Here is a 14,309-nt window from a genome sequence, read left to right as displayed (position 1 = left end):
TTTACTGCAGACATAAAGTGTAGACAGCTGAGCTAGTCACTACAGGCTCTAAATAGTCACTGGAAAGAAACGGACACTTTTAGGGTGCAATTCATCTAATCTATTTTATATGTATGCTTTACAATGAGCTGCTTTTACACTCTAGGCAACTGCATTAAGACACCTGAAAACAACTCAAAGGTCTCAAAATGAGATGAAGAATAATTACAGAAGAAATGAAACAGCAGTTACATTTTTATATAATGTAGCATGCAGAAGATAACCTGTCCTAGAAAATATTTTGGATATATGCATATGATATTTCTAATTATGGGAAACAAGAAGAAAAAAAAAAAAAAAGAATGAAGGGCTCATAATGGCCTGCAGATTACCAATTGAAGTTCCTCCCACCTTGGACATATGGATTTCCTGTACAGATTTTTGCAGGATTATTCAGGTTCATTGTACCTGAATTGTATCTTTATTGGTTTATGCTTATGTAATGACAAAGATGTATTTGCTTCTTTTATTTTATCCAATAGATGAAATTCATCTTGAGACCATGACTGGAACTGAGCCCACTAATTAAATTCAGGTGGGCAGGACTTCTTTTTAAAGAGTTCCCAAGGACCCGTCTCTCTCCATTTATGGGGTAAGAACATGGCATGTACTGTAGGAAGATGGCTTCACTGGGTTCCTAAATGTAAGTTAAAGCATTAATGTAAGGCAGACAGGACTTCAACTCAGAGACATCACACAAACATGTTGGAACTGGTGCCACCAGTCATATATGATGGGCTTGGGAAAGCACTGGCCCTTTGGGAAAGCACAGATATCCTACTACCCTTGGACAACCCAACCCTGCCCAGGTGAATGTCGTGGCCTCTCCCATATCCCAAGGAGTAAGTTATGAAAACCACTGCAGCCATCACATTTTTGCATCCTTTACATTTTCATATAAGCCTGTTTTGTACAGCATGTCCTAGAAGGCAAACCACACAAACATAATGTAAAGAGACAAGCAATCTGTTGAAGCAGTGCAGCTGTTTCGTGACAATGATCACTGATAACTCAGACTCCACGCAGAAGTGGCTGCACAGATCTCGAGAGAATATGTATAAAATGCCTCAGAGGAGGCACTTCCTCCATGTTTCCATGGCTCTCGGTCCCTTGCCTAGATGCTCTTTTATCTTAGTATACACACTCCTCTCTTCCTGGGTACTATACATCTCCCCCTTTTATCTCGTGTTTCCTTCCCCCCTACCCTGGTTCCTACACTTTCTTCTCTTCATCCCTTTTCTTCTATCTTCTAAGATTCCCATAGGGAAAGCAGAGAGAGAGTGTGAGACCTCTGCACTGAACTCAGCCAGGAACGAGACAGAACAAGGTCTTGATGGGTCAGATGAGAGAACTTGGGATGGGAAATGAGAAATGGGATAGCGTGAGGAGGGCAACAGGGAAAGAGAGACTGGAAGGAAGAAAACAGAGAAGAAAGGAAGGAGAGAACAAGAGAGAGACTTAGGAAAGGGACAAAGTGGAGGAAAATTAACTGGAAATGGATCTGAAAGCACTATGGAAGAAAGAGAGAAAAGAAGATAAGTGTTAAACAAGAAACAAAACCTGAGAAAAATATAGAAATGATGTTTCTGTGAGTGCTGTATTTTCCCTGATGGGAAACATGGCCCCAAACACTGAGCAAAATATGAGGAAAGGCTTGCTGGTTATTCAGTATAATTTTTCAGGGTGAGAGAATCTGTGAGGCTTAGTTGTCAGGGGAGGAGTCTGGTGAGGGGATGTTTTATGTGGAGCAGGAAAAAGTACTGACTGTATTTCATGAGTATTTACAATCCTGCTGCTAGATTTTTGAATAATTTTACATACATTAATGTGTATGATGTGGCTGTGGAGTGCATGGCTTTATACCGAAGGTGTACATTGACCAAAACACATAAAAATGCCAAGCCTGGTAGAAAAGCAGAGTAGGGGAAGCAGCCATATATGTGTCTGTTGAGCACACTGCAGAGGTGAAAGCAGAAGGTAGCACAGCACTGGCAGCTTAATTGTACTTTGGCTAGGGCTTGTCTACATGTGGAAATTTTCAGTGCTAGCTTTCCAGATGACAAGTTTGGGCTTAATGTTTTGCACCATGAGTAATTCAGTTTAGCCCATGCTAGAGATGGATTAAACTAAATCACAGAAAGGCAGCAGTAGCAGAGAATAATTCACTTGGGGAGTGAAGTGAGGGAAGTGCATGAGTGAAAAACAACTGTTTTGCTTTAAAAATCTACCCTCAAACTGATTTCATAATAGCTTTCCTGCACAGAGAAGCCTTTAGTTCCCTTCCAGTGCTGAGAGTCCACATCAGGACTTAAGCACTAAGCAAGCCATTGCTATGGAAGCAGAGTTGCATAAAGCCTCGAGCAAGCTGTGAGCTTTGTGAGGAGCTCGAGTTTGAGGAAAATATCACAGGGTCATTTCCTTCTTCATTTTGTTTCAAATGCTTCAAATCTACCCCAACATCCCTTGCCACTTGCATTTCACAGGGTGCCAGGAGGAAGATCTTTATGATTTTCTCTTCCTTTTTTTTTTTTTCCATTAATTTATTTTTTTCATCTCCCCCCAGCCTCCTTGTGTCACCTTGGCTGGAAAAAAAAGTCTGAGTGGGCATAATAATGGCTCACCACCCCAAATCACGAAGAGCAGAAGCCCTTACCTCTGGGCTGGAGTAATGTGAGGGCTTGCTGCCGTCGCTCTCGCTGGAGCTGCTTTCGCTCTCCGAGTCAGACTCCGAGCTGGTCTCGGATTCACTGGAGCTGCTGCTGCTCGACCCCTTGCTGGAGAGTCCCGGGGCTCGGGTGCTGGACTGCGGCACCACCAGGCTGCTGGCCCCACATGCAGCCCACGGGGAGAGAAGGGGAGAGAAGAAAAAAAGAACACACAAAGAGAAAGAAAAACATGTAAAAAACATGGTGTTTTAGGGAGCATACCTATCTGTGAGCTTGCCTCTGCTGCTAACAAATGGTGAAGGGAGTTCAAGTTCAACATTGTATTATTGTAATTTGAGGGGAAGGTTTGATGCTAGCTGAATGTTCATTCACTTCCACAGCCTTTGCCATCCCTTCTTCACACAAGAGAGGGTCAGGCTTTCCCTTCAGCTTATCTCTTTTCTCATTCAACAGAAACGTTAGGATACATTAAAAAACATGAAACATGGTAAAAACAGAGTAGAGGAAGCAGTCTTACAGTGTTTAATGAACACCATGCAGAGGTGAAAGCTGGAGATGGAAAAGGTGAACAGCCAAGAAACTGAGCTGAACTCCACTGTACCAGCCATTTACTTGCAGTAATAGAGTAACAATAATAATGCCAATAATGATACATCCTCACTGGAGCTTCCTACCCCTATCTTTTTTTCCTGCATACTTCTTCACCTATCCATAAGTGATGTGGTTGCTTGATATTGACAACTGTAAGATCTAAGACTCTGATCCTGAAGAAATGTGAGGAGCTCAGGCTTGTGTTTTTGCATATCAGCAGTGCCGTGCTGTCAGCAGAGCTGCTTGCCATCTTAAAAGTTATGTTTCCATGCAAGTGTTTGTATTATGAGACCTGACAGTGCACGAAATGTATACTTTCCCAAAATAGTTGACCATGCATATTAAAATATCACAGTCATAAAGGCTCGAGTGTGAAATGTCCTATTAAGTCATCCAGCTTATTCCCCAGGCAATGGAAGATTGTTCCCCATAGCAGGGTGCATTTTCTAGTGAGTTGTCCAATTTGATTTTAAATGACTTGAATGCAGCTTTTACTTTTACCCCTGGGAAACTTCTCTGCAAACTAACCCAAATTCCACTGTCAGAAATTTCTCCCTACATTCAACCTGAAGTTGCCCTTTTAAAATTTATTGTTGTTACTTATTATTTCATCCTATTACTAATAGTTACTGTGATAAATTATCCTCCTCCCTTTTTCCTTTCACGTAGTTGCAGACTGTTTTCCTGCCCTACTTCAGTCATCTTTCAGACAAGGCCTTACACATTTACTTCTTCTGATCTTTCTTCATAAGTCATTATCTCCAGGGATATGGGATCATTTTTATGGCTCTTTTCTGAACTCATTCCAATTTGTCTATATCTCTCTGATAACAGGATGCCCAAAACGGAGTGCTGCATTATAGATGGTTCTCACTAGAGCCCTACAATGGAGGGCTATTACCTTCCTGCTCCTTGATGCGTTGCTTCTGTAAACATATACCAGAGCTGTGATGGAATATATAGTCCATTAACACTCCTACATCTCTTTCAACACCTCTTTCTCCAGAATTCCTCCACTGATAGCTACACTTGAGATTATTTGCTTCCAGAGAGATTAGCTTGCCTTTTTTTTTTTTCTTTTTTCCCATGCCAGATCTCATTTTCTTCTTTACTGCACATGCTCCTAGCTCCTTTTGATTTATTTCTCTGCCCTCAGAGGTGTCTACAGCAAATTCTAATTTAGTATCAAATACAAACTTAATTAAATAGTTATTCACTTCCTTTTCCAGATCATTAATAAGACTGTTAAATAAACCCCACATGAAACATGCTAGTACCCTAATAACCATCTCTTCTCACCTCCATTCACCAGTGTTTATCATTACCCTTGTTTATGCTCCATCAGTCCAATATTGCAGCTAATGTGATGTGAACTTTGGAGATGCATTTTGTGAGAAATAATATCTAATAATTAATTACTGTTCAGCTATGTTGCACCTAATGAATTGTCTTTACCTACTAATGGTGCATTTCATTCTGGAGAACTAGCATCTGATACCTGACACTAGCCACATATGACAGGCAATTTCTGGGGCTGGAAAAGAGGCCAGGCCACCAGGGATGCGGTTTCAACTCTGTGATTCCCCAGGGTGCACATTTTCCAGCCCCATCCCTGCCTCCCCCAACATATGTCAACCTTTCCTCACTGGAGCATCCATCCCATCCAGGCCAGTACTCCCACCACATTGCCTTCTCTCTTATTTATCCCCCTTCCCTTTTTGCTAGGGAGAAATTGGCAGAAGTGCCTGTGTGTACTTGTGGGAGACAAGAGGTCTGTTACCATACACGGGCATTAAATGTACTGATTACAAAGTGTGCCTTTAAAAACTTGCCTTCTGCTGTTTTTGCTGCTATTCATCACGTCTTTTTGTCTGGCCAGGTAGGTGTGGAAAATGCAAGCTCTTCAGGCAGCCATTTGTATAACAGCATTAAGGCACATAGGTGCCTGAAACAGTAACAGCTAATAAGCTGGTAAAAATTTTTCTTCCCAGAGAAGGAAAATTGATGTTTCGTATGCTGCTATGGGACAATGTACTTTTCCACTTGTATAGGTTGCCTAGTAAACTCCAGATCTAAGTTGCTCATGTATATTAACAGATTATAGTCAATCCCTTGCTAATAAAATAGTGAGAGCTATACAGAGGCCATTGTGAGTAGGTTTTCTGGTTTTGATTTTTTTTTTTTTTTTTTTTCTTAAGGGAATATGAAAAGGTAAGTGCCTTTTCTGACAGCGTAGCTTAGGGAATGCTTTTGACAGTGTCCGACTCTGATGGATTCCCTGTCCTCTCCCCAACACCATTGTGACTGCTGCCTGAAAAGTTCTTCAGCATCACAGAACATCTGCACATTTATGTCCTGCCCCTAGTGATTGTGGTTTTAATTTTTAAACCATCATTTTTGTTTGGCATTGACTGAAGTATTCAGAATTGCTATGTAGGGGATGAGGGAGAAAAAACCCCACAGTAATATTTCTTTCCTGTTGTGACATGAAGTGTTTTTCTAGGCTGCTGAATAGAAATTGTTACTACAGCCATAGATATAAAATATAACTGTTGGACTCTTCACAAACATCTGGAAATCTATGTTTGCTGCTCTAATGGTAGCCAATATACTAAGGAAACTAAACAGCATTACAATATTTCCCCATTTATGCTGATCCTATTGAAGTCTCCTGTCCCCCTTCTACATTTTCCGTTATTAAATGTAATGTGTTTTTATAAGGATCCTCATTATATTGTAGTGATCAGGGTGATAACACCTACATGTTTCTTCATGCTTTCTTAGGAAAAATGACCATTATTTTAAGTCTGTGACTTCCATTTTGGACTGTTCTCTCTGAAACATGTAAGCAAGATCATGCAGTCAAAATAAAACACCAATTTGCATTTTAATGACTGTGGCACATAACATTCATGCATATTTTGCTAGTGGCTTATGCCCCAGAATTAATTACTGCATCATAGAAGTGATATTTTTATTTTAGGCAATTAAACAACAATTTGGGTAGGAACCACTCTTGTTTAAAGCCCTTGAACAGAACATGCAACCTCTGACTTAAGAGAGAGACTAAATACATTGTGAAGGTGCTGCAAACTCAGTAAAGCACGTCATAACCAACAAAACACTTGAAGTTCCTGACCGTAGTCCTGTGATCCTGGCTACATGGGACTTGGGCACCCAAATTCCATGCAAGTCCCCAGAGACCTATTTTCCTGCATTGCCTAGTGATTAAGTCACCTTCTCTGATAGACTGCTGGACACTACGTAGTGTCAAAGTTTCTCAGATGTAAAGGTTCAGAAACACCTTGATTTGGGGAGATTAATACTTTCCCACTCAAAGCAATATGTGATCAAAGTTGAGAGGGGGAGTCACCTCAGTCCCTGGAAGAGCCTGAGATTTTAGGTATGCTGGGACCAGTTATAGTCTTCATCAGACTGCATGGCCATGGACAGCCTTTGAACAGTACCTAGGTGATTTAAACACTTGCATGGGAAGGTGCTGGCGTTTGTTACTCAGCCAGTGGAGAAAGATTCCCAAATCAGATTGCCTCATTTGACTTTGGGGCACCTCTTGAGGTTAATTAGACTGGATCTGGGCCCTACTTCATGCTTCATATTAAGCTACTGCTTACAGCTACACTACTTTTCATGACAATAAATCATGGTGTTGAACATTGGGCACCAGAAACTCCTGGGTAGCTAAGTGTACAACATATTGCCAGAATTCAGTCTCAATATTTCAAAGGCAAACAAGTTCAATGCCAGATCAAGGTACACATATAACAGATGCAGTTCTTCACCAAACTTCAAGTGTTTGAAGCGTTTGTTGTAACAATATTAAATTGTCTCAAAAGTGGGAAAAAACATCAAATTCTGGAGAATTTGTGATCCCAGTTCTTCACTCCTTGATGGCATTTTATACCCACTTCACACAGCTATGGAAGACAATCAAGAATGCAAAGTAGAGAATCAGGCCTTGAAGAAAAGCCTGTGCCAAGAAAACATATTGAAGTGACACTCTGAAATACATTTCTGGCCACATTAATGGCTATTAACATACTCAAGCTTCATATTTTGGCGTCTGTTAATTTCATTATGCAGCAATTGTATTCAGAGCTTTCTTATCAGAAAGCTTAGTAACCAAACCAGTCACTATCTGCTATATTTTTTTCTTTGTCTGGAGATGGGACAATATTTAGCCAGTGTCACTGGCATTGATGTAATCATCTAAACTGTTTTTCTTCTAAATCTCACCCTGCAGTGAGACCATCCACCAGGTACTGTTCCCCTACCAAGTGGTTCAGGCTCCCAATAGGAAAGAACAGTGTTACAATTACTATAAAGATCTGACTTGAATAAACCAATACCAATGCTGCTCTTAGGGATCATGTTGTCAATGTTGAGAGGTAAACATGGAAAAGGTGATCTGGATTTGCAGATGTCATGACTTTAGGAGAAAATCCTAAGTAAGGCTGTGTGAATGCTTGAAGTATTTGAAATGCCAGGGAAATCCATCACTGTCTTGAAGAACAAGGACGACTGTGGGAAAACAATACTCTGAAACAGACAGCCAGTCCCTCGGCTGGCATAAACTGTCATAGCTCCATTGACTTCAATTAGGCCACACTGTTTTAAATCAAACCATAAATCTGACCAAGACTCTGAAACGTTATTTCAAACTCAGTGATGAAAACATATTCCACGGTTTAGAGGAGATCTGTTGGCAGAGTCCCTATTTTTATTCCAGATTAAAGAATCTGAAACACTGCGTCCTTCTCTACCCTTGAAGCCAACCTAAAGCATAGTGAAGGTCTTTTAGGGAAAACATTTTATCCCTTTGTTGTGAGAAGCAAATTCCACATGGTGCTTCCTCAAAGTGCAAACTGAGAACGTTGTGCCAAGATCAGTGTAATTATCTCTGCTGCCTGGCACTGAAGATGCCGCAAGCCTTCCATGCACACAGTAGGGAATTCCTGTGTTGGTAATTGTGAATGAATCACAGAGGCAATGGAAATGCCCACTTCTTGCTGCTGCCCCTGAGTATTTTTCAAAATTCTCTTCCAGTGAGGACATTTGAAGCACACTTACCACAGGGGTCTATTCTGGACTTGCCGATCAGGCCATCCCAGTGTTGTAACAGAACATATGGGGATATTTTCTGAGGCAACTGTAGAATGCCAAGAAACAGCCCCATAAGGATAGCTTTAAAGAATGAATATGGATATCATCCATTCACTTCAGTCCAAAATCATGCTGAGAAAAGGGAGATGATACCATAAACTCCAGAATTCGCATCCGCTTAAAGACAGACAGGCATCTCCAGGGCTTAAAATATGAAGGCTGGTTCTGCACTTAATGCACAAATGTGACTATAAGGAGCTTCTGCTCTAGTTTTAGGTCTGCCATGTGGTGTCTGAATGACCAAATCAGGTCATCAGGCGTTCTAGGGCTCTGTCTTTCTTATCTGATCACCAACACGGTGATAAATGGGGATTACCAAACTTGCCTGTCTTTAAGGTACTTGGAGATGTCCTTTGCAACTATTTAAAAAGCACTTGGACATCCTCAGTGCAAACACAGTACAGAAGCGACACAAATTTATGCTTTTGTACCTTTGCTAACTGAGAACATGAAACCAATTAGCTGCCTGAGTTCTTTACAGTTATCCATTGTGAAAACCTATTGTTCACTAACCAAAAAAAAAAAAAGCAGCTAGCCCTGCCATGGTCGGCAAAAAATGAGCCTGGGCACTTCCCTTTCTCCAGGTAAACGATTTCCCAGGAGTCTGTTAATATCTTTCGGAAACAGAGAAATGTTTTCATACCTCATTCCTATAACAGATGGGGTATGAAATGGGAATCATGATGAGTGAGAGTCCTGGAGGTTGTTTGGCTTGTCACAATATATAATGCTCCTGCGAAAGCGCTGCATTACCTTAGTCGCACCACCTTTGCACAGCACAACTAATAAAGCACGACTGCCAAGAACAGAGTTCATAGGCTCCACCTATATTTTAACACTGTCCTTGGGAGTTGCTTAAATAGTTTGTGCTGACAAGACTGCAAGTATCATCTGACAAAGCAAACCTAAGGTAAATCGTGTCTTTTCAGAGAGTAAGGTGTGCCCTGTGTGACTGCAGCTTAATTGCCAGAATAGTTGCCAAAGAAAAATAAATTAATAGGAACAGATGCTTAGAAAAACAAGCTATGAAGCTCATGCACACACACACCCCTCAGCCTCAAGAAATTTGAGTCTGGTTGGGGGGTATCTATTTAAGTTCTGGTTGCTACTGGAAGCAGCAGAATCACAACTACCACCTTGGATGCCTACAGTAGGAAAGAGAAAAATCACGGAAAAAAAAACTTGGCTAAAAACCCCTTCTAAAATAAAATGCTACATAGCAATTAATAGTGACATCTTTGTATAAATAGCTCTATCAGAAGGAGCGTGTGCCAGGGTATCTGAGATGAAAGGGTCCAATAGACCTGGAGCAGCATTAGCGTGGGGATGAAGTGATTAGTCAGCAGGCTGACAGCTGTGCTAGAAGCCCGGTGCCAGATCCCAATGTATGCTTTCCACCGCTGCCAAATGTTTGCTTGTCGCTCCAGATAAATGGAGCATCAGCAGTGTTTTATTTGACCTGCTCACAAGAAAAATAAAGCAACTCTGACTTCCTCAATGTGTTTGTCGTTGACCTTGCATCAGCTGAATATGAGTGGAGAGGTTCCCTGGTCCAGGAAAATTAACTCTTTAGTAGAAGGGACCACTAAAAATCTTCTTACTTTGATAGTATAATTAGTCTCTTGATGTTTCAAAGTAGGTAGCTTAAAAAGAAGTGTCAGCCACTGCCTAAATGCCCTGTGCTGTCCTTGAAACATGTCCTTGGACCAGTGGCCTGGAGAATGATGAACAGCTTTGAGAATAGCCTATAAACAGACATCCTCCTATCCCCACAGTGAAATTGAGAAACCTTTTCAGGGTGGAGGGTGGGGACAGAAATAAGTTGCAAGTGCAAGACGTTGTGGAGAAGATTCAGTCAGCACTATGCTTTTCATTTCTCCCTGCAGACAAAGGCAATTTTTTTTTTCCTTTCTATGCACCCCCAAAGTTTTGCTTTTCTCTCTTTTCTTCATCATTTTGATCATCTTGGGAGCTTTCTACTTGAGATCCCATCTGTTGTCTAGTTGAGGCCAGCTTCTGCTGCTGGGTAGAAATCAGACAGTGTTTTCAATTTACACATCTGAAAGAGAATGTAGAACACATGTTTATTTTTTGGATCTGGAATGCTCTCTATTTGTGGGGGCTCTCCTTGATAGTGGCTAAGGTGCTGCAGAGAGACAACCACACTCCGGATGTGGTGTTACTCAAAGGACTCTCGTGGGAGATATACTCTTTCCTCTTCTCTAATAAGCAGATGAGAAGGGATGCCCTGGCTGAGATCAGATCTGCTACTCCCCTCTGCTATTGCTGAATGGCAACATACACTGAACAGAAGTGAAATGTTAAAAGGACTGCACTCAGTGACCACTGTAGACTTTTTTTATTTCCATGTTCTGAAGCCAAGAGAGAAAGAGAATAGGGAGGGTAAGCAAATCAATTAACCTTCTGGAATATTTTGACTATATCTATATATCTTCATTTTGGAATCTAGCCCTCACATAATTATTTTCTTTAATTCCAAAAGGTCCAATGGAAAGCATGGGAAACCTAGACAGACTATGCAAGAAGGAGAAAGGACTCTTTTGAGCCCTTGTATATGGTACTAGTACCTGAGATTGTGGTCAAGCAGAGTTCTTCTATATCTGATAATACTGAAGCTTTGGATCTCTTTCTGGCACTCGATGGTTACTCTTAATAATGAAGTGTATTCTTATGGACATCATTCCTTTCCATTTCTTCTTTCCCACCTGTCTTTCTTCCTCACTCTGCTTTGAAAAATTTGTTTCCTGTCAGCATCAGGAGATGCTGCATGCAATTGCCAACTGTCTCCAGAGAGCATGAGTTCATTAGCTCAGGTGAGATCAGATTGCTGAGCTCAGGGCTCAGGGTTCAGATAGTCTCATTAGTGTGGGCTAATGTGAAAGTTGTGAGGCTCTGCACAAGTTCTTTTGGTCATGGGAAAGCACTTGAGGTGCTGAACCCTACCACCTGAAGAACGACCTCTGAACCAATGGCCCTTCAAGAGAGGGAGAGCTCCTTAGGGGTCTCTTATTCACAAAATGTTGATGTCACATATGGCAGTAGGAGGAGGACATCCTTGTGGTTCAGCAAAATAAGAAGATAGGGTGTTCCAGCTGAAGTCAATGGAAATAGGAAGAAAGGTTTGATTTGGTAAAGGGTATGGAAAGAGAGAGTGTAAAGAGTGGCAAAAACTCAGGACTGCTTATAAATCTGCTGGCAGAATCACCTGTAGATCTGGAACAAGGCAATTTGCTGACTGTGAATAAATAAGACATGTGAAGTCAGAACTTTACCTATTGTGGAAGGCTTGAAAAAAGGTCCGAAAAAGAACTTAGTAAAGGTGGAATTGGACACCCTTTGTCAGATCGTGATAAAGCCAGCCAGTGAAGTATAGGGTGGTGGGTTTGCAATTTTTCTGCCTTTAATTTACAAGGGACCTAATTGCTACCTAACTTAAGCACTCAGAAACGCCCTTGCTGCTTGTCTTGATTGACTAGAGGGAATCCAGGGTGCTAAGAGCTGCTTAAACATTATGCATGGTATGCCCAACACCATATCCATTGTGACTTAGATGAGTAGCAAGGGAGGTTTATTTCAGACTCTCCTTCATAGTTTCCCTTTCAGGATTCATTCAGTTCCCTTCCACTTGTCCTAAAGATTTGGTGTGGTATGCAGTATGAAATCCTATATCCATTCCCGACTTGGTGCTGCACTGTTTCATTAGAGAACTATCAAATCTGATCTCTTATCAGACTCAGTGATATGAGTGCTCCTCATCTCAGGAATACATTCTCCAATAAAATTTTGCAGCTGGTCCCAGCAGCTTGGTCTTTGATGTAAGAAGTTTCAAACCTCTGGGAGAGACGTTGTAAAGATAAACATAATTAAGCACTCGAACAGCTCATCAGTGAAAATGTGAACTATCCATCATGAAGTGTCAGAAACTAGGTTGGGCAAAGAGCTTCCTCGAAAGGTTTAGGCAGGATTAATCTTGTCTAGTTATATGAAAAAGGATTAGATGAGCTTGAATTTCTGTGGGTAAATATACAGATGAGGTTGTTAAGAAACATACATTCTGTACTTGTAGGTCAAATGACAAGGAGAAAATGCAGAAAAAGATATAAAGTAGATAGATATCTGAATAGTCAGAGCAAGGAGCAATGCAAAATGTTCTGCAGAAAATGTAGTGTGACATTAATCCACCATCTTCAAAATGTCTCATTAGGAGAATTTTTTACCACTTCTCTGGAAATCAACCTGGTGGTTGCTTTGCTTGCCTCATTTATTTCTTAAAACATGAAGCATAGATGCACTTCTATCCAAAAAAAAAAAAAAAAAAAAAAAAAACACAAAAAACCCCAAGCAATTCTTGCTCCTGAGTGACAGCTTCATTAAGCCAAAGGAGACAACCACTGCACTGCAGACTAGAACTCTCATCTGCTTTGGCCTACCATCACCTTATTTCAGAGTTACTGTTAACATAACTCCTGTCATCGCTACCCACCTAAACAGGCAGCCTTTTATAATTTTCAGATGCAATTGCACCACGCTTCAGCACTGCAGTCTTTTGCCTCAGTCAGCAGGGCCCTTGGTATGGCTCTGTATTGCAAGACCTCTTGCTAAGCTCTAAGAGTCCAAATACAGATGAACTTGTGCAGATAAAATTACTAACTACCATAATGGCTGTCCAAATGGGTGCAATAAATTTCAGCGTGAGACAAACTCTCTCAGGTTTTACTGACTCTTAATGTTGCTGCTGCCAGCTTTAGTGTTACTCTTTGACTCGAGCCATATTCTGTTGTCTCCCAAAGGTCTTTTCGGCCCGTCAGCTCTAATCAATATGCTGCCTTGAGAAGGAGCTTGTTTTAAGTAGGTTTGCTCACCATAAAGAACCATATAAAGAAAATTTGACTTCTACTCCTTGTCAGCATATATCACTTCCTATGCAGAGCAGCATTTAGATGGTCTGTTAGTTGAATCCAAGTGCTCTCTTTTATATGTTTCAAGAAATGACAAATGCCTGGGAAAAATGCATAGTTGTTCTACAGAAGACATTAGGCAGAGTCAGGAATGGCAAGCAGAACAGCTAATAAAGCCCAGAATTGTAGCAGAGAGGATGTTAAAAGCTAATTACTTTGAGATTATTTGAAGACTTGTAAAAGGTTCTTCTATTCTCCATTCTGATGTAAGTACAGCCTATTTTCCAGCAACATGCAAAACTATTTTAGCATGTTTTTAGACAGTTGCTCAGGAAATGCTGTTTACCTATTATTGACATACTAGCTCAAAATAAAGGATGTTCAAAACAATTTTTTTTAGCTGTTTGCCCATGAGGTAGCCTTGGGTTTTCAGGGGTCTGAGCCACTGGGAAAAAAACTACTCCCAGTCTTCTGACCAGGCTCAGATTCTTGACCCCATACTCTGGCTTAGTAGCATTGTACTTTACAGCTTGGATCAGAGCATGCAGAGGTGCTCATGAAGCCCAGAAATGGTTTGCCTATTGAGGGTATCAGGATCTGTCCCACTGAAGCAGAGCTTAACAGGGTACAGAGTCTTGATGAAGGATTTTAAAATAAACAACAGCCCCTGCTAGTAGCTCTTGCTGTACCTTCCTCAATGATAGTTTATAAAGGTGGCCTGTGAAAAGCAATGAAAAAGTATGGTAAGTACAAAGATAAAAATCTACGTTAAGAAAGAGTTATGTAAATTGCCCTTTGCAATTCAAAGGAAAAATCAAATGTGAATCGCATCCTTTTGTTAGATGTCATCCTTGGGAAGCAAACTTGAGGTTTGTTTATGCACACACAGAATATGAGGAGAGGCAGCAATAAA

General features: G+C 40.9%; 1 protein-coding gene across 1 annotated transcript in view; it reads right to left on the bottom strand.

The window, feature by feature from the left end:
• The window catches only part of AFF3 (ALF transcription elongation factor 3), a gene marked incomplete at its 5' end in the record, with an annotated part of 100,274 nt that overhangs the window by 49,649 nt on the left and 36,316 nt on the right, over positions 1–14,309 (bottom strand). The window contains one exon of the mRNA XM_082784610.1: positions 2,693–2,861. Within this exon, the coding sequence (XP_082640736.1) occupies positions 2,693–2,861 (169 nt within the window). The remainder of the gene's footprint in view (positions 1–2,692; positions 2,862–14,309) is intronic.

This window comes from Aythya marila (assembly GCF_965140915.1).
Source record: "Aythya marila genome assembly, chromosome: 1".
NCBI classification, from domain to species: Eukaryota; Metazoa; Chordata; class Aves; order Anseriformes; family Anatidae; genus Aythya; species Aythya marila.
The sequence above is the reverse complement of the archived record's forward strand: the minus strand, read 5'-3'. Positions and strand labels throughout refer to the sequence as shown.